Genomic DNA, 26,947 nt, shown 5'->3' on the forward strand with positions numbered 1-26,947 from the left:
GCAACTCAACAAGAACTGATGCGGAAGCAAAAGATCAAAAATATGACAAATAAGCCCCCAGGGGCAAAATAGTCATTTCTAAAAAATGTAGATTCGGGTGCCACCGAGCACACCGCTGGAAGGACAACGAAAAACTAATCAAGATGGACTCAAGAATCGCATGATTCGGAGTCCGAACGAAGGAGAAACGGCATGACGAAGAAAAACGAGCACTTAAAGCAAAAAGGGTAAACTGGTAATTATTCAGGAAGAACCGGGTGCAACCGAGCACACCATTGGAAAGACAGCAAAAAATTAGTCAAGTTCAAAAAAAAATTCACTTGAATCGGAGTCCAGACGAAGGAGAAAAGCCCAAAAGAAGAATTGACGTCGCGGCGGCCCGATGAGGGGCCATGGCGCACACGGCGCCCATGCGCGAGCCCACCGGCGTGCATGTCGGCGCCCAAAGACATGGCTGGTGGCAGCCCTTGGCTGCTGCTACATTTTTTTTTGATCTGACCAGAACTGAGGCTTGAAACGGAGGTCAAGACGAGTTTTTCTGGAAAAATACAAAGAAGAAACCCCCCCCCCTTAAAATCGAGTTTTCTACCCGACTCCGTGGACGCCATCGAAAAAAAATCACTGTGAAATTCCCAAAATGCCCCTAGATCAGAACTGAACAAGAGGGTCATAAAGCTGCTAAATGAAAACTGGAAGCTGAAACTTCACGAGGGATTTCCGGTACCAAGATGACATTTTCTGGAAAAACACGAAGAAGAAACCCCCCCTAAAATCATGTTTTCTATTCCATGTCAAAAGAAGAAAATAAAACTGATGTGAAAGGTACATAATGCCCCTAGATCAAAATATGCAAAAAAAATGCGAAATGAATTCACAAGAGGCTCAAAACACAAACGATAAGGTTTTGCCCGGAAACAACCATGCACGCAAACGTAACTTACCTATTTAGATGCGCTACAATTGTCCATGGCTTAAAAATATAGCCGATACAAAATCCGACCCCCCAACGGGTAAAAAGGCAAAAATGGACTTGGAATGGAAAACATGGAATCCAAAAATGTAAAATGGAGTCAAAGGACCATTTGGCCCTTGGTCACACTTCATACAAGATTAATAAGACCCTATAAAAGAACGAAAATGGAATTCCCACACCCGATGCAACCATGGTGAAGCAATGACTTGCGATTTTTCAAGGTTTTCATAATATTTCATGAAGTTAAAAAGTTGTATAGAATACAATACACATGTCATTGGCATCCGGCCTCATCTCATACATGTCAAATACATTGAAAGGAGTGCATTTATGTACACATTACATACATGGAATCAAATATACATATAATTGTTGAACATGAAGTTGACAATGACATTATCAATCTTTAATACATTGAGAAAAAAATAAAACAATAGAGAACTGAACATAGAAAATATTAAGACATCTAGAGATTAAGAGCACGAGAGATGTCTACAGATGAAGAGAAGTATCAACTTCTGAAATTTCAAATTTTTGTGAAGTGCTGAGTGCTGCTACATCAGTGGACCATAAGTTTATTATTAATGGCGGGGTCTTGGTGGATCTAAAATCAGCATGCTTGCACTATGACATATAAGTCTATAAAATGACATTTCATGCTAACATTTGCATGAAATGGAAACTTGAAAGCTACACGACATCCAAGGAATGCTAGGCTTCACGAACCAAGTCTTCGTACCTGAAATATGCCCCAGTATCGTAGGGATGAGTAACATAAAGCTACTCGTAGGAGATGAGCATGCATCGACCTAGCATTTTACAAATTTATCACCTTAAGGTGAAACATGTTAAAGGGGCTCATGCCACCTAACGTCTATGTCCAAGTGAGACTCGGGGAGCATCCTAAGCTACCTTAGAGTCTAAGCAACAAGAATCATGATATATATACGTGTATGAAACGAATCATGGTTGGGATAATCCAAAGAACACGACAAGAAGAATGCTTGAGCATAGATTAACATGAATTGCATTTTCAATACAATTGAACTAGGTCTAGAGTAATCCATACAACATGACAAAAGCATATTTGAATACAAGTTAACAAGAATCACATTATCCATGCAATTCAACAACAAAAGAGCATGTTATACAATGCAACAAGATTTAAGTTCTCAAAGCCATCAACTTAGAATCTAAAGCACAAAATAACAGTAGTGGTTCATGCCACCTAACGTCTAAGTTCTAAATGAATCAATAGGATCAATCCTAAGCTATGTTAGAACATCAAAACACAATTTTCAATATCGATGTAATTTAACCAATATTGGGACTCCCAATACAACGCATAAAGCACAATTTTGCAAAGTTAACATCATGTAACTTAAAATGGAACGACAAATAAGGAACAAGTTACAACATCATCTAGTTATCAACTTGAAAATGAAATGCGAAGTCAAACAAAGTGGATACTCGGACGTCACGCCGGATCAGACCGACAACATAGTTACTTTAGGGTTACTAGCCCATGGTAACCTCCCTATGTGCACACTAGACCATATAGAGGGACTATCCCCCGTACTAGAACCACGTCCTAGCCATAGTCAAACAACGACATCCCCAAATTTCCAAAATCAACAAGTTGTGCAACAACGCATATATCAACAGGAATATGCAAGATAATCAACTATCTACTAAGCACAACCAAATTTGGAAACCTATACAATACATGCTCTAAATCCACAACTAATATGATATGATGAATGTCGAATCTTCAGTGTGCGATTCATTGCACGCTATGCATGAAAGATGTTAAATACGAAGTGTGCAAATCATTACACAAGGCAACAATATATTCAATAAGGAAAACATATTATCACGAATACAAACATAGCAACTATGTTATCCAATGTTCAAAACATAACCAAATGAATATACAACAAGTCTAAGTCCATGATTTGAATATAGAAACCACTTCTAAAACACAACTAGATCATGGAGTAAATTGAAAGAATTTAAATAGATAAACACAATTAAATTCTCTAGATTCCGATTCAATTCCAAATAACCTCAATTTAATACATGTTAAAGGATATGGTATGGTCATCACCTATATCCATTCTAAAACTCAATTAGGTTGTTGGAACAACAAAGTAGAACTTTAATTAAATCATGCTAATTTAATTACCAAGGTTCTAAAACAACTTCTAATAGTCCCAAATTAATATATACTAGTAAACAAGTCATGGCCAATACAAATATCAAGTTAAAACCTTAATTAAGCTAATGGGACCACAAAATATATTTTAATTAATTCTTTTAATTAAAATCTCTAGATTTTTAAACTTAACCAAATGCTCTCAATTTAACATATCTTAGAGAATATGCCAAGGACTAATGTAATATCACATTACAAGTTTATTTCATTCAATTTAAGACCATGTGACTTAACCTTTCACTAAAGTTAAATATAAATTAAAAGTTGCAATTTTCATGCAATTAATCCCAATTTAATATATGTGAATAACTATACCTAAGCTTAATTTTCTAGCATGCCACAATACAATCCCAAGTTGTATATCACCACGAGGATTAAATCTTAAACATGGAATTTAATTAAATAAAAGGTTTCAAAACCTAACCGAATATTCTAAATCAATTATATGTGAAACTATATGGCATGTAAATCAAGAATATCAAGTCGGAATTCAAATAGAGTGAATAGTGCACTCGGGGCAAATTAATTAATCAAATTAATTAATAATTACTAATTTTCAAAACACCTCCAATCACTTTCAAATTCAACTATGTTAGAGAGCATGCTAAGGCCTAATTTAGTATGCTAACACATATTAATTTTAAGCTAGTTAAGGTCATGTGAATTAATCTTTCACTTAAGATAAATATTAAATAAAATCTTTAATACTTATTCAAATGATCCAATTTTAATACTCGACAATGAGCATATCAAGGGGCAATATAAAATCATGCTACATGTTTAAACCAAGTCATGAGCAACCGGGAAAATTAGATCCCGTACAAGAAAAATAAATAATAAAATCTCTAGATTTTATATTTAATCATGCAAACAAGTAGTATAAGCATCACAAGCATGCTATATAACAAGAATTTAAACCTAGAACATCTCCTACCTCAATTTGAGATGAAAATCTCAAATGCCATCAAAATGGAACGGCTCCGAATCCGACGAAACTACTAGGTTTTGTCGAGGACAACGCCGTGAACATAACCCACATGAAAGCCCCATCAATATCATAACTTGACCTCAAAACCAAACTCAAGAAATGGTCAAAACTGAATTCTAATAAGGGGGAAAGGTAGAGCACAGCGAGGGGAACAACAAACGTTAAGGCCGAAGACTTTCCATCAAGGAAAAGTGAACCAAAAGAGGAGAGAGAAGATGGCAGCACCCCTTGGGCTGCCATGGGAGCTCCAGGTCATGCATGAAGAGGGGAGAAGATGAAAAATGAAATATCTCACCCTCCTTTTATAGAAATCTCAAAAAGTGCCCCAAATGGGCCCCGCCGGGTCCGAAAAAGTAAAATTTGAGCAAACGTGCTCAAATGGCAAAAATTTGTGAACGAAAAAGATTCAAAATGATAAAATATGAACAACGGAAGAAACGGCGTCAAAAACTGAGTCTCGAGCAGAAAGTTATGCCCAAAACAAGTTTGGTAAAAACCGGGGCCAAAAACCCTGAAACTGGAAAACATCGACCAGAAGGAAATTCCAAGAATACACAACTCAATGAAATATGAAAATGAATCCTGTACGAGGATCCAGGCTCAAAACAAGACATTTTGCAATAACTTTCATTAATTGCACAATAGCCCCTCCAAAAAATGAAAACTACACTTATAGCCTAGAATGAAAATATCTTCCAAAAATATTTTCTTAAAAACCCTTGAAATAAAATATCTTCAAAAGATATTTACGAAAAACACCCCAAGAAAAGAAAATAATTCAAAGAACTTTGCATCCATACCCCTATGGACACCGGGAGTAATTAGAGTACTTTCTTGCGAAAGTAAAGATACGTATTTCATGGAAACCACTCAAGATGAAGGCACATGAAGTCAAAAACCAACTCCGAGCATAAGAAGTGATGTTGTGCCAAAAACTGACAAACGGAGATAAGACAGAATAGGGAAAAGGACGAAATAGCGCATAGTGTCGAAAAACGAAAAATGTGAAAATGACTCAGTCCTTAAAGGAAGTTGTCAATCCACGGAAAAGAGTCTCAGGAACCAATTCTGAGCACTCGAGATGACACTAAGCGACACGAAACAGAGCTCAGAAAAGAAAATTAAACGAAAAAAATTCATTCGTAAAATTTCAGGAAAAAGGAAAGGAAGGCAAATGACCGGGTCGTTACAAACTCAATCTGCTGAATGTCTCTGACTTTGAGACTTCCCATCCAAAACCTTGTAGAAAGATCGCTGGTAAATCAACAACCACTACAAGAAATATCATTTTTACCGGCAGTTTTTATGTGTGTGCCGTTGTTAATTAATTTTTACCGGCAGTTTATAATAAACTGTCATTATTGGTTATAATACCGTCGGTATGATAAAAACGGCCGGTATATATGTAGTATTTCCGGCGGTGTTTATAAAAGCGCCGGAATTAATTAAATAATTCCGGCGGATATAAAAAATATGCCAGAAATTATGTAATTTTTATTTAATTGTTATTATTTTATGTATTATTATTTTTTTCCTAAAAATCACGTTTAGGGGAGGCTATTACTATTCACACGATTTCTATTCCTCCCTTCTATTCTCTCACTGACTCGATCACGACTTCAAACCTTGGTGGTGCGGTTGGTGTGGCGCAGGGAAGATCACGGCGGTGGTGGCCGATTGGTGGCGCATCAGAGATCTGCATAGTGGTCGTTGTTCAGTTGGCATACGGTTAGTTCTAAAAACTTCTAACCCTAATCCCTCCCTTCTTAAGAGCTCCACTTATCTCTCTCTCTCTTAAGTAATTAGCTTATATTGTTGTTAATTTCTTAAGTAAAGATGAACAATTGCATATATGTTTTGGGTTTTTCTCCATTCTACTCTTTCTTGAACGAATCAGCTCCAACTACTGCATATATAATTTCTGGTATGTTGTTGCCGATTTTGGGGCTTCTGATTTTTGAAGGAAATAGGGTAATGTTGTTACCGATTTTTGGTATGTTGTTGCCGATTTTGGGGCTTCTGATTTTTGAAGGAAATAGGGTAATGTTGTTGCCGATTTTCGATATGTTGTTGCCGATTTTGGGGTCTTATGATTTTGAGGCTTTCATGTTGGTTCTGCTGCTTTGGCTTATTTCTTTTCTAAACAGATGGGTTTTTATTGTTCTTATATTGTAGTTTGTATTTTTGTGGCTTGTATTATGTTAATAGGGTCTCTTTCTTAAGAATTCATTGATTGGTGAGATACATGGGTTCTTCCAATTTGTCGTATTCTTTAAACTCCAGCAACTTTTGCTATGGATGTGAACCCTAACTTTTGGTTTTAGTGTTCACAAAACAGATTAACTAGTCAAGCCATAACTTTTTCTCATGAATTAAAGTAAACTTGTATGTATTAAAACTGAAAATGAAAAAGGAAAAGAAAACTGAAAAAGGAAAAGAAAACTGTAAAAGGAAAAGGAAAAGAAATCCAATGCATTAAACTTGTATTTATAGTTAAAACCAACACTCTCTCTCATATGTATTATTCTTCATGAGGATAATAAATAATTTTTATTACTTTGTTACTTTTGTAACTTTGTTGTAATATATTTATTATTTTTTAGAGATTCATGTATAATTTCTTTCATTAGGTTATAGAATCTATCATAATGGACAGAAATTGGATTACGGAGTCAAGGTACTTTAAATTTTAGTCTCGTCAATTTTCAAAAAAATAATAAATAAATAAAGCTTAATTCTCATTTTGGTTTAGATATTTACGATAAATTCATTTTTACTTTTGTCTTTCTTACTATACAAATAAGATAAGTACTACATACTCGAATGGAGTTGAACAATTTCTAGATACATCGTTTGAGCGAGTTGGGCAGAGTGGACGCATATATTGTCCTTGTAACAATTGTGGGAATTGTATCAAGAAAACACGACAAGAAGTTTTGGATGACTTGATGTGGAATGGGTTTATCCAAACATACACAACTTGGATTTATCATGGAGAACAATTACCTTCGTCTTCTAGGCATAATGATGGGCACACCTTATACGAGCACATCGACTCCAATGTAAATAATGATGACATGCACGAACTCTTATATGAGGGTTTTGGAATTCAAAATGAAATGGGTGAACAAGCTGATAGGGAAAATGAGTATCATCAGGGCCCTAATGAAGAGGCAGATAAGTTTTACAAGCTTCTAGATGATGGAAAAACAGATCTATATATTGGGTGTAAAAACTTTACGAAGTTGTCTTCTATAGTGAAACTATATTTGTTGAAAACTTTGCATCATTGGACTGATAAATCATTTAGTGAGTTGCTAATGTTTTTGAAAGATGTACTACCAGAAGGTGAGACACTGCCAAAATCTTTTTACGAGACAAAAAAGATAATTAGTAACTTAGGTCTCAAGTATGATAAGATTGATGCATGTCCCTTTGATTGTATGTTGTACTGGAAGGAGCACGCTAATGATGAAACATGTCATAAATGTGGCAAGTCTAGGTGGAAGGATTTTGACACTCATTCCGAGGGCAGTACAAGTACATCACCCCGATCAAAAAAGACAAAAATTCCAGCCAAAGTTATAAGGTATTTCCCTCTTAAGTCAAGACTTCAACGGTTGTTCATGTCAAATAAGACAGCTTCAGATATGCGATGGCATGAGGAAGAACGCATAAAAGATGGAAAATTAAGACATCCTGCTGACTCTCTAGCGTGGGATCATTTTGACAAAAAGTATCCAAAGTTTGCTAGGGATTCTAGAAATGTTAGACTTGGCCTAGCATCAGACGGTTTCAACCCATTTAGGACTATGAGTATTGCACATAGTACATGGCCTGTTGTTCTTGCTGTATACAACTTGCCAGGGTGGATGTGCATGAAACAACCTTTTTTCATACTGTCCACCTTAATCCCTGGTCCTAAGGGTCCTGGAAATGATATTGATGTATATTTGCAGCCCTTGATAGAAGAATTAAAGGAATTGTGGGTTGAAGGGGTGGATACCTATGATACGTCGAGAAAAGGGATGTTTCGCATGCATGCAGCGTTATTGTGGACTATAAGTGACTTTCCTGCTTTTGCAAACTTATCTGGTTGGAGTACAAAGGGGTATTTGGCTTGTCCAGTTTGTCTTAAAGACACTTGTTCTTGTAGGTTAAAGCATAGCAAAAAAATTTGTTATACAGGCCATGGGCGTTTTGTTGAGCAATGTCATAGATTCAGACGCAATAAAGCAGCTTTTGATGGAACAGAAGAGACTAGGTGTGCGCCACCTATGTTATCTGGAACAGAAGTGCTACATGAACTAGAGGGCATTAGTTTTCCAGCATTTGGGAAAGGGGATGATGGCAAGGGGAATGCTGCACAAGTGGATGAAATAGATGAAAATCCAATGTTCAATTGGAGGAAGAAGAGTATATTTTTTGAATTGCCTTATTGGGAGCACCTTCTTATTCGTCATAATCTTGATGTGATGCATATTGAGAAGAATATATGCGATAATGTACTTTATACTTTGATGAATGAACCAGGTCGAGGAAAGGATGGTTTAAAATCAAGACTCGACTTGCAGGAGATGCAAATAAGGCATTCACTTCACCCCCAGGAACGTGGTGCAAACAAATATTATTTGCCTTCAGCAAGTTACACATTTTCTCCACTTGAAAAGAAAATCTTTTGTCGGGCGTTGAAAAAAGTTAAAGTTCCAGATGGATATGCAGCTAACATATCACGTTATGTGAAATTGAAAGAGCGAAAAATTAGCGGTTTAAAGAGCCATGATTCCCATATCCTAATGCAACAACTATTACCAGTATCCATTCGCAAGCTATTGCCAAAGAATGTATGCTCTACACTTGTTGAGTTGAGTAACTTTTATAAGGAATTATGTTCAAAAACTCTCATACCGGCTGAGTTGGACAATTTGCAAAATAAGATTGCTTTAACACTTTGTAAATTGGAAATGATATTCCCACCATCTTTTTTTGATGTGATGGTCCACTTATCAATTCACTTAGCTCAGGAAGCAAAGATCACAGGACCAGTGCAATATCGTTGGATGTATCCATTTGAGAGGTTTAACTTTTTTGCACTATTTTCGTAGGCTTTTTTCCCCACTAAATATTGCAAATACTTCTCATTTTTTTGTTGTATCCTATCAGGTATCTTTTAACCTTAAAAAATTATGTGCGCAATAGAAGTCGCCCAGAGGGTTCAATTGCAGAAGGGTATTTAGCTGAGGAATGCTTAAATTTTTGTTCAAGATACCTAGCAAACGTGGAGACAAGGTTCAATAGGCCCTCAAGGAATGATGACAACCTTGATGATGGAGAAGAGATGTCTACTTTTGGCCCTAGAGGTCGTGCCTTAGGAAAACAGGAGATGATTGTTTTAGATGATGATTGTCAAACACAAGCTCATCGGTATGTGTTATTTAACTACGACGGAGCTACACAATTCATTGAGTAAGTGAAAAGTTTACAATATTTGACCTAGTTGTTATTATTATTATTATTCATTTGTTGTTAACAATATAACATATAGAGTATGATATTTTTTCATTACAGAAAGCATAAGAAATTTCTTAAAAGAAGGCAACGGAATTTAAAGCCACGACAAATACAATCAATGTCTCATCTATCATTTCATAAGTGGTTTAATGAATGTGTAAGTATCTACACATAGAACGGTTAATTAAATTTTATATTATATATGCTATTTACTTTATTGTAAAACTTATATCTTTGAAAATACAGCTGCGGAATACGGAGGATCCTATCCCTAATGAGATTCGATGGCTAGCTCCGGGTCCTAATGTCGTTTCCAAACGATTTAAGTCGTTCGTGATTAATGGGTTTAAGTTTAATGTTAGAGATCGTGATAATCAGAGGAAGACCCAAAATAGTGGTGTTGTTTTAAAAGCACACACATCAAGTTATGCAAGAGCCAGTGATCAAAATCCTATTGCAGGAAATGTTCATTACTTCGGATTATTGATTGATATCAATGAGTTGGACTACAATGAAGAAAGGAAGGTTGTATTGTTCAAGTGTGATTGGTTTGATGTACTCTCTAAGGGTAGAGGGATAAAGGAGGATGATTTTGGGTTTACACTCGTTAATTTTTCACGTGTAATGCGAACTGACGAACCATTCATTTTAGTATCTCAGGCTGAGCAAGTGTTTTATGTTCAAGACCCAGTTGATACAGATTGGCATGTTGTTATAGGGACAAAACCTCGTGATTTATATGATATTCCTGAAGATGATACTGAGACCTATGGATTTGAGCAACCATTTAGTTCTCTACACTCGGATGCAACTGATGATCACATTCATTGGGATAGAGGTGATGTGCCTGGAACAATGGTTGATAAATCTTCATCAGCAAACACGGAAAAAGAAGATATTCTGGATGAATAACATACTTAGAATGATGATAATTTTTTCTTAAATGTTGCATTTTCTTATTTTCATCTTTTTTTTGGCTTCGTGCTTATGGAATATTATGATTTTTTTTCCATCTCTCCCTCCCTTACTCATTTTCTTATAACTTGGTAAGTAAAAAGAGTATACATAATATTAGTTATTTATTTATTTTTTTTAACATATTTCAAATTGATATTGTCCTAAAACAAATAAAACTGTGGTACTATCATACTTAAGTAAATTTATACTTCCTTCTTGCATATTGTAATTGTTCTCAAGTGTGTTACTTTTCCAAATTTTGATGTTTTTGAAGACCTAATATATTCAGCCTAAATTTCATCTTAACTACCAGCTTGAATAAACATGGCAACAAAGGTTTGTTAGCTTTATGCAGGAACATAATGAAACGTAGGGCAACAACAAACTTGGAATTAGAATTGCATGGAGGACTTTCTCAGGGTTCAAATTCGCAGTCCCATACTTCCCATGGTTCACAAGAAGAGGACGTGGGGACTACTGAAAGCAATGAGTTAATAACACCGAAGAAGACTCGAGGACCCACACGCTGCGCAAATGTGGTACAACATGACACCAAAAAGAATGGCCTGATACCATTAAGGTGACTTTATTTAAATGATGGCATTGAATGACTATAAAGTTTTAGGAAATGCATGCAAAGGAAGCCATTTTATAGTGTGAATGACTTATTTATTATTATACCATTTGACTTATTTGGTCCAAATCGATGACTTATTTATTATTATACCATTTTACAGTGTGAATGAGCATGGACAGCCTAATGGAGCCGATGAAAAAAATTTCGCTAATTATTTGGGCACAATTGCCCGTAATGGTCTTGCAACTCCCTTGAACTATAAAAATTGGAGGAAAGTCCCTGAAATAGTTAAAGAGGACATGTGGACGACGGTCCGGGTAAAATTTTTTCGACTCTTCACATCTTTAACTGACTGATTTCACTTGTATACACATTTCATTTCTAGAGTTAAATTTTTTTTTTTTAATTACTCGATTCTTTATTTATTTATCTTTTATATGCAGGGCAAGTTTGCAGTAGAAGAAATCTCAAAAGATTGGACATTATCATCCCTTGGTCATAAATGGAGAGATTGGAAGAGTGAAATTAAAAGTAACTATTATAAAATTTGGCGTACAGATAAACAACGATATGCAAACCCACCACCAAGTGTTGAGGAGGACCAATGGGATTATCTCATTAGATATTGGCGTATAGAGGCAGCACAGGTAATTCATAATGTTATTTAGGTTATTTAATAATATTAGATTTATCATTCCATGTATATAGGTATATTCCCATCTAATGTGTATTTAAAATTGGATAATGCTTATTTACAATTGGATAATTAAAGAGGACATGTGAATTGGTGGTTCGAGGTTGCTGTTTGGTTGCTTGATTTGGTTGTTGGAGTTCGAATTCGAGTGTTGATTGCTATGGGTGGCTGAATTGGTGGTTCGGGGTTGCTGTTTGGTTGCTTGATTTGGTTGTTGAATGATTTCTAGCATTTTTTTCCAGTCAGTTTCTACTATTTTTTCCTAGTCAGTTTCTAGCATTTTATTCTAGTTTTTATCAGTCAGTTTCTAGCATTTTTTTCTAGTTTTTTTCAATCAAAGAATAGAGAAGTAGAGAGAGAAAAGTCAATATTAGACCCAAAATTCCTTCAATGCTTATACATAACCTGGTATCCTTGCCTTTTGTTTTGTAAGTAATATTTCTGTATTATTTTTTTGCCATATTATGTCCATAACATTTTGTCCTAATTTACTGTTTTAAAATTTACTTTCATATTTACTACTTAAGCCCATGTTAAATTTACATTGTTAAGATCATAATTCACTGAAAATGTGTATGATGTAATAATAGTATATAATTAATCAATACATAATTTTCATATACACATTCACTTAGGACAATTCAAACCATGAAATTAATCTAACATTTGTAATAAGTTGTCATTCAAATACCCTTTTAGAATTTGTAAATGTAATTGGTAACTTGAGGATTGGTCAAGTCAGAAAGATCCAAGTAATTTCATTGGCCTGGTTGATTATTGAATTTTGAAAATTTATGGATGCTTGAAATAGAAGATTTACCCCTTACCTTAGACGCTTAGAACAAAAAAAGCAGGATAAATTGGATAATCAAAGTGGAATTATAGCTGGCCACTTGTTATACCTGGTAAGCTAAGCTTTTACCTTCAAATGTAAGACAATTTTTGCTGAGAAAGTATACCAGCAGAAGCCAAATGATGGCATCTCTCATGATCATGTAATTGTTGAACATGAAGTTGACAATGACATTATCAATCTTTAATACATTGAGAAAAAAATAAAACAATAGAGAACTGAACATAGAAAATATTAAGACGTCTAGAGATTAAGAGCACGAGAGATGTCTACAGATGAAGAGAAGTATCAACTTCTGAAATTTCAAATTTTTGTGAAGTGCTGAGTGCTGCTACATCAGTGGACCATAAGTTTATTATTAATGGCGGGGTCTTGGTGGATCTAAAATCAGCATGCTTGCACTATGAGTTGGGTCCGAGGGAGAGGAGACCTTCAAGAGGCGATGTAGGTGGAAAGACCATTTCAGGTTGGGAGAACAGCTTGGGAGGCCATAACCCAGGAATGAAATCCCAAAAGGAACATGCAATAAGTGAAGCAACTGAGTAGTGCTTGAGACAACTTGAGCAATTTGCTAGTCTTAAAAGCATTCCCTTCTGGTCACACACGCACAAAAACACACATATTCCCTCTTTTCATAAAATCTCTCTCTCTCTCTCTCTCTATATATATATATATGTATATATATTGATATAGATTCCTTTTTAGGTAGGCTATTTGGTCCTTTCCAGTTGATCATTATTTAATTACTCCTTCCATATCCATTGCGATTTACAGTAATACCAGCCTAATCAAAAGCAGATACACACTCTCAAGGGTTGGTTTACTTCCTCATCTAATTATTTTTTACTTATTTAATGGTTCAGTAAAAATATCATAGAGAACAAAATATTTCTGATGTCAATGTTTCCTTTAATTCTAGCATACTTTAATTCACTATGCTACAATTCTTGGTGGTTCATAATCCAATAATTTAGCTCAACCCAACCAATCCAGATATATGTAGCTTCTCCATTTATAATTTGGTAGGTTTTGATATAACACATTTCTAATACAAAATCTCAAGACAAGGAAATATATATGTCGAGAATGTGTTGTTATAGATTACAAGCAAAAGCAACTAGCAAGAAGCTAATAAATGGAGTAGAAATGATATTACAGGACAACTTTAGTTGTAAAAACAAAGAGGAAGTCAATGTACAAAAGAATGTTGAATCATTTAGTTGTTAGACATCCTGCTGATTTTTTCATAGTTAGTGTTCACTTAACCTATAACATATATAACATTTGTTTAAAAATAAGGATTAATCTACTTAGCTCATATATAACATGTGTGTGTTTACAATTTAAAAGGCTAATATATACCTTCTTATTCCTTTGTTTTAGAAACAAAGCTAACAAAATGAAGTAAATCGCTCTAAGCAAACAATGCTACACACAACTGGGACAATGAGTTATGCGCGGAAGGCTGAAAAGGTTAAGTCTGTTTTTTTTTTTAAGTTAATCACTTGTATGTCACACAATTTATTATACATCAGTGCGATATAATTATAATAACATATATATATATATATATTAAAAATAAAAATAAAAAAACAGATGAAGTTGAAATCAGGGAAGGCGCCAACTCGTGCTCAACTATTTTGCGCAACACATAAGAGCAAGAAGGATGACAAAGCTAGTGATGAACATGCTGCCAAAATGATTGTAAGAATTTTTTTAGACCTTCAATTATTTATTTTCTAGTTTGATTAAGTGTAAAATATGAGTACTAAAATTTATTATATTTGATATTTTTTATCTTTTTGTGTTTCCTTATCCATTCTATGTATGCAGACACAACTAGAAGAGCTTGCTGCAACTCAGCCTTCTAACCCAGATGAACCTTCACCCCATGATTTTTATGCCCAAGTTAGGGGAGAAGAAAGAAGGGGCCGTGTTCGGATGTATGGCTTGGGACCTACGCCAACTAGTCTTTGGGGGCCATCTCCTAGTAAAGCGGAGCTGATAAGGAGGACCTCACAAGCAGAGGAAGAGGCACGTCGTGCTCGTGCAGAAATGAATGAGAAAGTGGACAAGATGCGTGCCGAGTATGATGAAAAATATGAAGCTTTGAATGCAAAGATGGCTATGATTTTACGTCATATCGAAAATCAAAATTCTAATGTACAGGTAAATAATTTTGTTATTGTACCCTTGTAAACATATAACTATATAAATTTTATAAGTCCTAATATATTTATAATTATATTGTATTATGAAGGTGCATAATAAAATTATATTTTATTGTGAAGGTACCCGGCTCCTCAACTACTACACTTGGTGATCCTTAAACTTTATTTTTGGTCATGGAATTTCATCCTTGGTGAGCATTTAGATTTTAATTATCATTTTCTTTTAACCATACATTTAATTGTCTTAATTATTATTCTTTGTTTCATGGCTTTTATTTTAAATGTATGTAGGGCAATTTGAAGGAAGACGAGAGATGAAATTGAACCATTAATTCTCAAGGCCCTCGCATAGTCTCACTCAAATTCTCAATGAAATTTTGATGTTTTATTTTGCATGATTTCCTTTTGAACCTTTTATTAGCACTTGACATTTTGAAACAAAACTTAGATGTTATGGGATGTTATTGAATTTTAATGCAACTTTCTTTGTTCTATGTTATATATCAAATTTAAGTTGTTGGATGTGTTGTGATTGATAAATTACATGTGATTTCATTAAACAGGGAACAAAATAAAATATTTGCTAATATGTAAATTAAACCAAGAAAAAAAAAAAATTTAAAAAAATTAACACATTACCGGCGGTTTAAAACGCCCCAAAAGAAAAAAATATTACAGTTCACTTACAATACACCGACAATTTAACACGCCCCTAAAACTAAAAAATTATACATTACCGGCACTTTAAATTGCTGGAGTATATCGTTAAAAAGGGCGATTTAAAACGCCCCTAAAAAAAAAAAATTATACATTACCGGCGCTTTAAGGTGCCGGAGATAAATTCTAACACCGGCATTTACAAACGCCCCTAAAAAGAACATACATTACCGGCGCTTCAAAGTGCCGGAATAGACAGTTACAATGACAGTTTACTTAAAATACACCGGCAGAGAAGAACGCCGTTAATTAATATTTCACCAGCGGTTTTATTGGACCGCCAATAATGAGTTCAAACCCGGCAGTTGCTTATAAACCGCCGGTGAAGCTTACCGGCGGTGACTATACCGGCGGTTATCTAAAACCGTCGGTATATGTATTACCGGCGCTTTTTGTACCTAAAACCGACAGTTTAGACCGCCGCTGAAAACCTTATTTGTTGTAGTGAACACTCTGCAAGTGCCTTGATCCCTTCAAAGTGTGATATAAAATTTTTCTTATTTGAATCTGTATTTGATGTAGAAGAAATAGATCTGCTTTCTCTAATCATTGCAGATGCAATCTTTAATAGACTTGAACATGATCAAGATTTAAAAACCATTTTGCATGTGTATGTAGTGTGTATGCTCTTAAAAATCTCACAAAAAGGCTTTTAAAAATTATCATAATTTTAATACAAAAAGTCACACAAACCTAGATGAGAAAATATGTTTATATAGACTTTCAAAACCCTAGTTGTACTTGGAAAATAAGTTAACTTCGTGCATAGACTTTTGGAAAGAAGTCTATACAAAATTGGACGTTAAAACAAAGTAAGAAACAAGTTACCTTAATATGCAGAAACACTTGAACCGGTACAAGTTGGCCAGTATTGATTTTGTTTTAAGAAAAAACGAAGCTATGCGTCTTGAACCGATTCAGCTGCCTTGAATCAGTTCAAGTTGGCCACACTTGAACTTTAAGATTTAAACACTTAGAAAATTTTCAGCAACGTGCATTTTTGAACTACATACAAAGTATGTAAGTTTTCTAACCTTCTAACTCAACTTCCTAAGGTGGTGGTCTTACCTTTTCGTAAACTTCAAGCTTTCGAACACAAATAACTCTTCAATTCCCCAACTGATCTCGAACTTGAATTTTAATCTTAGAAATACAACTCGACCGGACTTGTTTTGACACCGAAATTAGCCAATTCAAAACTGGTGTATCTTCGGCACGGAAGCAAGGTGTTTTGCTATGATTCTGAGACTAGAAGATTGGAACCAATTCGGTTTGATGGAACTGTCTTGAAATGCAATCGTGTAATTCCTTACTTTTAACCTCCTTGGCGCATTTCTTTGCCTTGCCCATAATTTACATCTATGTAACCTTCTACAATATGTTTTTTGGTCCAAATGCCATACAAATTTCAGATTCCAATTTTATGAGCTTTCTTTTCTAAGTGCGTTGTTCCAGTTGACCTTGATGGTAAAAATGTGTAGAATGTGACCCTTGGAGAAAGCTACTGCCAGCCAATGCTCGTAAGAAAAGTAGCCAGGGAAACAAACATGTAAGCAGAGTCTACCATTCTGCATTTTTTCAGATTGCTGCTAGCTGCAGTAGAGTGAAATTGCTATCAAAATCCTCTCATGTGGAACAGTGGTCCTGTTCCGTGAGAAGTAAACATCACAACATTTTTGTAGCGCACAAAACAGGACCACTATTTGACAGAAGAGGATTTTAGTCCATCATAAGCTACATTTTAATAAATTGCTCTAAAGTGATCCCAAAATCAAGAAAATATTGACTAATACACCCACAACGTGCCCAAACTTTCACCCTCCCCTTTAGGTGGGGCAGTTCTTAGAATCAGCATTACACTTGCAATCCCAAAGAAGTGATATTTGTTAATCAGCATTACTCTATTCTCCAAGCAAGACTGCAATGTCCTTAAAGCTAGACCTCCCATATCCTTAGGATCACATAATTTGTCCCAATTAATTTGTCAGCATTTGGACCCTTTTTCTTCGCCACTCCACCAAAAATTCAATACCTTACTTTCTCAGCACTTGACAGAGTGATGAAGGAATTCTAAAGCATCCTAATGCCATATGTTGGATGCTGCAAGGACTAATTTAAGCAGCAACTCCCTCCAAGCTTTGAAAAATCCACACCGCTTTAGCAGCAGCTTTGGCAGACAGCTTCTGTGCCAGAAATTTAAAGGAATCAAGCTTCTCAAATTTTGAAGGAGTGCTCTAGTAGTTGAGACTAGATGCATAGCATTTAAGATGTCTTAAGATTTTTGTTGCAAAGCTTGACAGAAGATATCAGTTATTTTCACAATATCTTTCATTAATAAATGCTAGAGAAATAAATATTCAAAGGATGTGATAGCATCTATGCAGCATTAAGTGGAATAGGAGGCATAAAATAAGTTCAACATTTTCCCCTTGAACTAAATCCAGGGGTTTCCATTTCATGAATTGGGAATTATGCAAAAGACCAATATGTTGTTTTACAGTGCCCGGAAAAAGGAAAGATATTCACTGCCTCCACACAAATTCTCTGCAGAAGATATGGAATATCTCATATAAGGACATAGTTACCGAGTATACAGACCTATGCCCTCTCTGCAGAACATATGGAATCCCACAAATACAGAATCACGGACATAGTTAAGCATACAGATCGATGCCCCAAAATTTGGCTGGTTGATTGGTCCGATACTTCCTGTCTATGCTTTTAACCAGGTCCATGTCCTCTTTGGTCAGCTCGAAGTCGAAAACCTGGAAATTCTCCTCCAACCTCTCCAGTTTTGATGACTTTGGAATAACAACTGTGTCCCGCTGGATACCCCAGCGGAGAACAACTTGTGCCACAGTCTTTTTGTATTTCTCAGCTAGACCCTGATGCCAAGGAAACAAAAGACAAAATCATATCCATAAACCAGCAAGCATGAAGAAATTTTTCATTGATTGCAAGGCCAATGATCTACTATATAATGTAATGAGGCAGGGTTACTTACTTTCAGAACTGGATCATCCAAACATGATACTGAACCAAACCATTCAGTGTTAGCCACAGCACCTCCTAGAGGTGTGTGGGCTGTGACACAGATTCCGTGCTTTTGACAGAATTTGACGAGAGAATCACGCTGGAAGTACGGGTGTGTTTCAATCTGATTCACAGCAGGCTTCACCTTTGAATATGCTAAGCAGTCTCTAGTTAGGAAAATGTCATAATTGCTGCAAATAACATTTTGTTATCAGATTAAGCTTATAAAATATATGAGAGTTGAGAATTGAACACTAATTTATAAACAAGACCTAAGAAGCATGGATACGGATACAACACGACACGGACGGGTAAATCCTAAAAAACTAGGAGACAAACGTGGCAGGGGCACTGCGAATAATAAATATTGTTAGATCAACAAGACTTGTGTTGGCAAATTTCATTGATCAAACTGAAGTGTGTACTTTTGTTTTAATTCTAGATTAGTTGGAAGTTTAAAAGTTAGTTTTTAACCTAGTAGTAAACTTATTTCTCATAGTCGATTTAGTTTGGCTGGCTAGGTCCTGTGGTTGGGTTTTCCACGTAGAAATTCATGTCCAATTTTTTACTACTTTATTTGATTACTGAATGGTTGATTGGAATGACGGATTGGATATATTTTAATATTTAGTAATAATTCAAATTTAAAATTCTAGTATTTTAGTTTAATTCGAAAAGTAGTTAAAAGTCATTAATCCAACCAACAAGAGCTATTCACCCCCTCTAGGTCTAAATCAGAGCCTAGGATTTCATTCCTTACAACTATCAAGTATATAATTTTATATAGGTTAATTTAGGAATTAAAAACCGCTCATTTAAAGAACTATAAGAAAGTAAATTCTTGCGACATATTAGGCATGTGCGTGCTTCCTAGACAAAGACAAGGCAATGAAACAGAATGTAAATTCTTAGCCAGCACTTGTGGATAATAAGTTCAGATAAAGACGTGGGGACAAAGAACAATTCATAGTCATCCTTTTCAAGCACAAGATGTAGCAAGTCCACCCAAAAATAGACCAATGATGATGTAACACGAATATGTCAAGATAGTCAAGCGTGTAATGATTGAATCACCATGTAACCATATTTCCTAATTAAAATGACCAAAGCAATGTGACGAAGTGGAAGTTAAATTGAGAGTTATGTTTAAGTAATTGGAATCACAAGTTGCAGAGAACTAGAATATTATTAATGTCTGTAAAAATCTGCTCTGCAATATATCTATGTATATTAGTATAGGATCTTAAAAACCCAATTTGGTACTATCTCTAAAAATCAAGAAAAAATATGGATCAAATCATAACTACTAAAACTCGGAACAATCCGAGTCTGCCTCCAACAAAAATTCCAAAAAATTTCGGCAGTCTTTTTATAGCACTGAAAAACGCAAAACCAGGACCCCAGAAGATGGAATTTGGCCAAAAAAATGGCATATATCACGAGCAGCCGAAGGCTAGCTGGTGAGTATTAATCATTGAACTCTATCAGGAATGGGTCTCCAAGAATCAAAATGAGCTCATTGAAACTCCATCGAAAAACGTGTCAGTCCTGCTATTTAGCCATTAAGCAGACCAAATGGTACACATACACTCCAACAACTTGTTCTTTATCACAATGTCTATATGGCGATGTAACATTCATGTGGTTGGGGTTAACTAGACTTTGTAATGTAAAGCTGTTGTTACAGTCCTTCAGAAGTTATGTTTTAAGTTTCTTTCTCTTGATGCCCATTGACTTATTTGAAGAGTCTGTTTCCAATGTCACCAATTGGATTTATGGGATATAGAACACTTATAACAGGAAAATATGACAATACAAATCATGAAGCCATCAAGGAGAAATATATACATAGTGATGCAGGGTATAACAAAAGGAGATGTGGAATAGAGCACCTAACCGAGTAAATTTCAATATTAATCCTTAAGCTATAATGGAGAAATATATAATTATATACACAGTGATGTGGGGTATTCCAAAAGGAGGATAAGCGTGTATAGGGCACCTGAGTGAATATTTTGCAAGGAAATCTGCTATAAAGGTCCAGCAAGTGGTGATCATGACCATTCCAATTTTACATTACATGCTCAGCCAGTACACTGAAGGCTGTAATCCCTCATTGTCACCTTTAGTCAGTATGCTTTATTTATCTTTCGATTTGTACATGCAAAATAACCTCAACAGATGTAGAACTACCCTACTGAATATGGCAAAGTTAGACAAGAAATCTTATAATGGTAGCAAACTAAGACAAAATGGTAAATGGCCATTACAGTTTGTCAAGGTTCACCTGATCCCTATGCTGCGAACTAAACCCTTGGAAACCAGCTCTTCCATAGCATGCCAAGTAGTCTCCAAAGTTACGGTAGTGTCTATGTCCAGCACACCATCCTCACCCATAGCACTTCCAGTTGCACCAACTCCTGCACGCATGCAGAACAAGTTACAAAATATTCTTAGAAACTAATCAATAACTGTGAGAATAGATATATGAAAAAAAAAAATACTGAGACTTGTTCTGCTTATCTCATCATTAAAGTGCACTAATCGAAGATGCTAAACGATCTCCCTAATTATGAGACATGAAGATGAATGTTTTCAATGTCATCAGTCAACTTTAATCATGCTAATTAATCCCATTTGACGTATCTCATAAGTAAATGTGCACTAAAATGCGAGGGCAGTATTGATGAGCTGGAGCCTATGGATCCACAAATAATTTGTTAACACTGTAAACCAATTAATGTACACTTTCTTAAGACCCTTAAAAATTCAACTTTTGGGATGTGCACCACTAGGGAGGGGGATACAGATTACTTTGATGTTTGTTGTTGTTTAAGTTCCACTAGCCACCCCAAAGTTTCATAGGGGAAAGAAAATAAGTTCTCAAATAATTCATTTTCAAATTTTGGACCCAAGTTCAATGGCACATAACATGATAAAAAGAGATACATATAAATCGTGAAGGGGCCAACTGGAAGCACCTGTGTGCCTTGTGGCTATAGGAAAGTGAACAAGGTATAGATCTAGATAATCCAACCGAAGCTTTTCCAGACTGTTTTTGCAGGCCTCAATAACATGTCCATGGTCTGAATTCCAAAGCTGCAATCACAATAGAATATGATACTAGTTGTCATCACCATGAAAAAGTGAGATCGTGCTAATAATGAACTCAAGTTAAAGGACAAAAGGAGGGGAAAAGAGAGAGAGAGAGAGAGAGAGAGAGAGAGAGAGAGATATTCTGCTGTGACTAGCCTTTGTAGTAATGAAAAGATCCTCCCTCTTAACAAGCGCTGTTTGAAATATTTCTGAAAGTGCCTCCCCAACTTCTGTTTCATTCTGGTAATCAGCTGCAAGTACTACCTTGTCAGGCATGACTTACCTCAAAAACAACTCAGAGAAAATTGTAAAATCACCATAAAAAAATTGAGTGTACAGTTTAAGAATTACCACACTACCGCATTTGTTGATCATCCGGACATTCATTTTTCAAAGTGTTACAGGGGGTACAATGTATTTTTATCAATTAATTAACTACTGCGTACTACCAGCTGTAATAAAAAGCAACTTACTGAAAACGGAATGTGAAGATGACTCATAGGGACCACTTTTCTAAGAAACGTTTGATGCTTCATCAGGCTATGCAGGTCAAAGTGGAACATTCAAAATGGAGGAATGAGAGGTTGCCCACTTGGCACCAAGTCATCATTATATTGTGATTTCAATGTGTTGACCATGTTGTCATGGGATTGCGAGTCTGAGAAGGTTAAAGCAAAGAAACGCCATTGCTATGTGATATAGAATAATTTCTCTTTTGGATATTCGACTATTATACAAACCGTGTTTATTTAAACCAATATATAGCTATTATGACCATCGTCAATATTAATAGCAGAGAAATTTATTTATTCTACCGATAATATGTTAGAATGACTTCAAGTACCACCTGAAAGAATTAGTGGCCTCTGCAATGTGATATAGAATAATTTCTCTTTTGGATATTCAACTATTATACAAACCGTGTTTATTTGAACCAATATATAGCTATTATGACCATCGTCAATATTAATAGCAGAGAAATTTATTTATTCTACCGATAATATGTTAGAATGACTTCAAGTACCACCTGAAAGAATTAGTAGCCTCTGTGTGATTGTTAAAAGAACTGATAACAATACAGTAATTTGGAATACAGATTGAAAGCATGATGCTCTTTAAACCTCTAAAATAACTTCTTATGATTAGTTATTCAAGAATTCCATTTTTTTTCTCATAAAACAATCAGTTCATAATAGATAAAATAGAACACAACCAACATAAATCTACAAAACACCCTAAAATATTATTCTTCCTTAAAATGATTTTGCAGTCACAATTTATACCACCCAACTCAAAATTCAAAAATCAAGCAACCGATGATAACAGCACACTAGACCTACACTCCACTCCACACCTAAATCAAAAGGCACAAGAAGATTTTCATACACATAATAATTATAACTATATAAATGGGTTAATTCCAAAAAACCCTGTCCTATAAAAGGTTTGGCAAGTTACCCCTTGAACATAATATGACAACCTACAATTATCCAAAAAATAAAAAATAAAAAATTTCAACATAAACCCTCCATATGGGGACAAATTTCCAATCAGGAGCAACTTCCAAAACTTGAACTAGGTAATTTTGGAAGTTAACCCTATATATGTGATTGTGAGTGAGTGAGAGAGAGAGAGAGAGTAGCATATATATACCAGCACAATCTAAATGACGATAACCGATCTTGATGGCGTTGATGAGAAGGTGTTTTATCTCTTTGCCTTCCATACGCCAAACGCCGAGACCGACTAGTGGCATCTTGAAGCCATTGTTCAGTGTTATTGCTGCCATTTCTTCACTCTCAAGAGTTTCCCCTTTCTCTACTCACTGGTCTTTCACACTGAAAGTGCCGGGGTCTGCCGGCCCGTGTCAATATATGTGTGTATAAACAAAAAATAAATAATTGGAGTATAAGTGTAAATCACATAAAAAACCCTGAATTATATACACTTTACAATAAGAAACCACTTGAACTACTATTTAAACAAATAACCCTAAAATATTCTTTTTTTTACAAAATCTCCCACAGTTAAACTTCCCTAAATGCAATAACTGTAATTCACTCTAAACGTGTATGCATTATTGTCGTCATGACTTTTATAAACATATCCATGACTAACGGGTTAATCCAATTTAACCCCCAATCCCTCCTTCACATTTGTTGGTCAAACAAACCCTAACTCTTAATTTTAAGACTTCAAGTCAGCAGAAGCTTGATAATTTTGATGATAACAACTTATTAATGTGGAAATTTAATATCATATTCGAGTATGGTGAATTTTAGGATACTTCAAGTGATTCAAGAGTAAAGGCATTGGACTTCAAAGGAACTCCCAAGGAGATTTGAATTCATAAAGCCTTGTGATCATGGAACTCAAAGATTAATGGTAAAGTTGTTATTGCTGCCATTTATTCACTCTCTAGAGTTTCCCCTTTCTCTTACTCATTACTCTTTCACACTAATAGTAATAGTGTCGGGCTTGCCGCCCACTATCTTTATATATGCGTATATAAACAAAAATATATAAGTAATGATACTCTAACGGTCTCTTTAGACCGAATTGTAACAACCCAAAACCGAGGGTCCGGATCGCTAATCAGGTCTCGACTCGACTCGTAAACACCCAAGGGTAAAATGGTATGTATGACATGTACAAGGCATTTAAAGTCCGAATGAAGTTTTAAAAGTCAATTCTAACCATTTTAAATCATTTTTGAATGAGAAAATCAACCCTGGTCACTATTTGGGTCATTTGGGGTTATAAAGGTAAATCGGTCTTTTTGGACTGTGCAATGTATTAGGGATCTTATAACTATTTTCTAGGCCAAGTATGATCACTTGGGATCATTTAGAATTAAAAGAAATCGACTTAGTTCAAGGCCGCCCATTTTTGGGCTAAATGGGGTAAAAATGTCATTTTCGACCACTCCGCTCATTTCCCGATGGGGCCATAGTGTTTTAAACCTCCTACACATCCTATGGGACCCATACGTTGAAGCCCTGGACCATCCGAAAAAGTAAACAAAAAGTACCCTAGGGGCTAATAACAAGCGCTCGTGAGGTGTCCACGAGCGCTCAAAAAACACCAGAGTGCCTGTGCGTGCATACGCTCAAGCTATGTCACGCGCGGGGCTGTGCAAAATAAGTGCTCGTGCTCCTGCCACAAGCTCTCGAGCCTCTCAAAAAATTGAGGCTTTGCCCCTTTTTGCCCCCGAACTTGCTCCTGGACACCCTATTGATCATTTTTTACCTTAATGCCCCTGTCCCAACTCACAACGTGCATAAAATGCTAAATATGATATCAATGCAACAATTTAGTGCCATGGAAATATAAAATCATTTCGAATTCAAACACTGTAATGATCTTGATTTTTCCCATTTTTCATTTTTTGGATTTTTTTAATTTTTCGGGGTTATTCCCGTTTTGTCTCATTTTGCGGGCTAGATATCGTGGAGTATGTCGGGTGTGTTCGAGTGTTGGTTGGAACATTTTTTTGAGTTCAGGACTCTTGAAAATGCATCTTTGCCATTTCGATATTTTTCAGTTTTTTGAGCCGAGAGGTCCCAGGCGCGACCCGTTATCGGAATGTTGAACACGGAAATTATTTTCCCGGTCTATTGCATTCATACATTTTTATTTGATGCATTTTAGGTGGCTATGTGCTTATACATGTGTTGGTGTGTTTAGTGTACGTACATATATATATATATATATATATATATATATATATATATATATATATATATATATAATGTTAAAAGTTATTATATTAGTCGTGGGCTCCACTGAAACTTTATTTATTTTAATGGCCTTAAGGTCATCTGCAGACCATTCTCACTCTCTCTCCTACATGATTCTCTTCCTCTCTGCTTTTCTTTTTTTTCTTTCTTTTTTTTTTTTTCACAATTTCAAGCCTTGATTTAGCCATTTCCATTATGAATTTGGCCTTACCACTTAAGGTAAAGTTGATGAGTGCGTCGATATCTTCGTTTTGATCGAAGCAAAGTGTCGTTTGGCTACCATTTGGGATTTCGAATTTTGGCTTCAAATTGGGGCTTTTCATCTTTATTGAGATAGGGGTATTCTAATACATATTTCTTTAATTTTTGTGAATTATCCTTTATGAATTTTATTAAGAGCATGCTCAATTTGTGTATTTTGTCCTTGGCAATTATGGTTAAACGTATAAAATGTGATTGATGTACTTTATGGATTAAATGTGTTGTTACAAGTGTATTTATTTGAAAATTGTTGGAAATGGGGGCATTAAAAATATAAACTTTGGATGAAATTTTGAATAAATTCCGTTAAGAATTTTTTGCGGATCTATAGACGAGTACGTTCCTCTCTGTAAGGAGATGAACGTGGTGTATTTATTTTCTCAAATCAGTTTCCGGGTGAATGAGAAATTATATCCAAAGTGAGGTGTTTGATAAGCCTAAATAGAAAAAGTGTTGAAACCAATTGAAGTTTAAATAAGTCAAGCTTGGGCTTGGGCTTGGGCTTAATTGTAAAGTCTGATTATTCTTTTTACTAAATGGAATTTTGAATTGGGCTGGGCTTATTTAAATGTGTGGTTGGTTTTTTAGGTGATTGGTTTTTTGAATTTACATTAAAAACCACTTTTTAGTTTTTCCCAAAAGGTTGCACCTTTTTCCGAACCATCATAACGCATGGTTGCACCTACCCGAAAAGGCACCTTGCTACCTATAAATACCCCCCTTTAAGGTCATTTGCTAACACACCAATTCAAAAACTCATTCTTCTCTTTCTGAATTATCTTCTTCCTTCTTTCTTCTTCTATAATGATCTTTTGGTTCGAGTCTTAGTTAGTGAGTTCGACTTCGACTTCGAGTTAAAGAGTACTACACCGAGCCGGTTCGCCGATTCCTTTGGTTTGTAGTGTTACTACCGAAGGAAGACAAATCGTTGCATCTTACAAGATAGACGTCACTGAATCTGTTAGCACCATAGTGGGGCGAATCTGTCTTAAGAACATAGAATCAAATTCTAGCCCCGGCTTTTAATCAGGTTCCTTTATTTATAGTTTTTTTTATTTTATTATATTAAACTATATATTATAAGTAATTATATATATAGATTATTATTTTATAATAATTATATATATATATATATATATAAACATTATATTTAAATAAATA

At 35.3% G+C, this 26,947-nt stretch overlaps 4 protein-coding genes across 5 annotated transcripts; 3 read left to right on the forward strand and 1 right to left on the reverse strand.

The window, feature by feature from the left end:
• Positions 1-5,787: 5,787 nt before the first annotated feature.
• LOC132300827 (uncharacterized) lies at positions 5,788-12,538 on the forward strand. The gene is made up of 4 exons (XM_059798075.1): positions 5,788-5,904; positions 11,000-11,224; positions 11,382-11,538; positions 11,665-12,538. Exons 2-4 carry the CDS (start codon positions 11,007-11,009, stop codon positions 11,887-11,889), a joined length of 600 nt encoding a protein of 199 aa, XP_059654058.1. The 5' UTR covers positions 5,788-5,904; positions 11,000-11,006; the 3' UTR covers positions 11,890-12,538.
• On the forward strand, positions 7,440-10,701 carry LOC132300826 (uncharacterized). 2 transcript variants are annotated; one of them, XM_059798074.1, is made up of 4 exons: positions 9,220-9,253; positions 9,340-9,642; positions 9,745-9,844; positions 9,934-10,701. In XM_059798074.1, exons 1-4 carry the CDS (start codon positions 9,237-9,239, stop codon positions 10,597-10,599), a joined length of 1,086 nt encoding a protein of 361 aa, XP_059654057.1. In that variant the 5' UTR covers positions 9,220-9,236; the 3' UTR covers positions 10,600-10,701. The 2 variants fall into 2 exon arrangements, 1 of the variants encoding a protein (XP_059654057.1); XR_009480581.1 differs by having other exon boundaries at positions 7,440-9,642.
• A 1,615-nt stretch (positions 12,539-14,153) lies between the features above and the next one.
• On the forward strand, positions 14,154-15,447 carry LOC132300828 (uncharacterized). The gene is made up of 5 exons (XM_059798077.1): positions 14,154-14,241; positions 14,365-14,472; positions 14,602-14,937; positions 15,060-15,130; positions 15,231-15,447. Exons 1-4 carry the CDS (start codon positions 14,194-14,196, stop codon positions 15,096-15,098), a joined length of 531 nt encoding a protein of 176 aa, XP_059654060.1. The 5' UTR covers positions 14,154-14,193; the 3' UTR covers positions 15,099-15,130; positions 15,231-15,447.
• A 2,619-nt stretch (positions 15,448-18,066) lies between these two features.
• Positions 18,067-23,654, reverse strand: LOC132300829 (NADP-dependent D-sorbitol-6-phosphate dehydrogenase-like). The gene is made up of 6 exons (XM_059798078.1): positions 23,439-23,654; positions 21,942-22,036; positions 21,671-21,788; positions 20,977-21,109; positions 18,661-18,880; positions 18,067-18,541 (listed from the first exon to the last, which is right to left on the reverse strand). The coding sequence occupies exons 1-6, from the start codon at positions 23,572-23,574 to the stop codon at positions 18,311-18,313; spliced, it is 933 nt and encodes a 310-aa protein (XP_059654061.1). The 5' UTR covers positions 23,575-23,654; the 3' UTR covers positions 18,067-18,310.
• Positions 23,655-26,947: the final 3,293 nt, after the last annotated feature.

Source organism: Cornus florida, unplaced genomic scaffold (assembly GCF_030987335.1).
Source record: "Cornus florida cultivar Cherokee Brave unplaced genomic scaffold, ASM3098733v1 CherokeeBrave_3.0.0_Hap2_Chr03, whole genome shotgun sequence".
In the NCBI taxonomy this organism is placed as follows: Eukaryota; Viridiplantae; Streptophyta; class Magnoliopsida; order Cornales; family Cornaceae; genus Cornus; species Cornus florida.

Excerpts from the sequence above, each read along its gene's own strand:
- LOC132300826 (XM_059798074.1), top strand. Across the intron at positions 9,643-9,744 it reads GGAGCTACACAATTCATTGA|AAAGCATAAGAAATTTCTTA; the intron begins GTAAGTGAAAAG and ends TTTTCATTACAG. Across the intron at positions 9,845-9,933 it reads ATAAGTGGTTTAATGAATGT|CTGCGGAATACGGAGGATCC; the intron begins GTAAGTATCTAC and ends TTGAAAATACAG.
- LOC132300827 (XM_059798075.1), top strand. The coding sequence starts at position 11,007 with ATGAAACGTAGGGCAACAACAAACTTGGAATTAGAATTGCATGGAGGA. Across the intron at positions 11,225-11,381 it reads AATGGCCTGATACCATTAAG|TGTGAATGAGCATGGACAGC; the intron begins GTGACTTTATTT and ends ACCATTTTACAG. Across the intron at positions 11,539-11,664 it reads ACATGTGGACGACGGTCCGG|GGCAAGTTTGCAGTAGAAGA; the intron begins GTAAAATTTTTT and ends TTTTATATGCAG.
- LOC132300828 (XM_059798077.1), top strand. The coding sequence starts at position 14,194 with ATGCTACACACAACTGGGACAATGAGTTATGCGCGGAAGGCTGAAAAG. Across the intron at positions 14,242-14,364 it reads ATGCGCGGAAGGCTGAAAAG|ATGAAGTTGAAATCAGGGAA; the intron begins GTTAAGTCTGTT and ends ATAAAAAAACAG. Across the intron at positions 14,938-15,059 it reads ATCAAAATTCTAATGTACAG|GTACCCGGCTCCTCAACTAC; the intron begins GTAAATAATTTT and ends TTTATTGTGAAG.
- LOC132300829 (XM_059798078.1), bottom strand. The coding sequence starts at position 23,574 with ATGGCAGCAATAACACTGAACAATGGCTTCAAGATGCCACTAGTCGGT. Across the intron at positions 21,110-21,670 it reads TATAGCCACAAGGCACACAG|GAGTTGGTGCAACTGGAAGT; the intron begins GTGCTTCCAGTT and ends GCATGCGTGCAG. Across the intron at positions 18,881-20,976 it reads GTTCGCAGCATAGGGATCAG|CAATTATGACATTTTCCTAA; the intron begins GTGAACCTTGAC and ends TGTTATTTGCAG.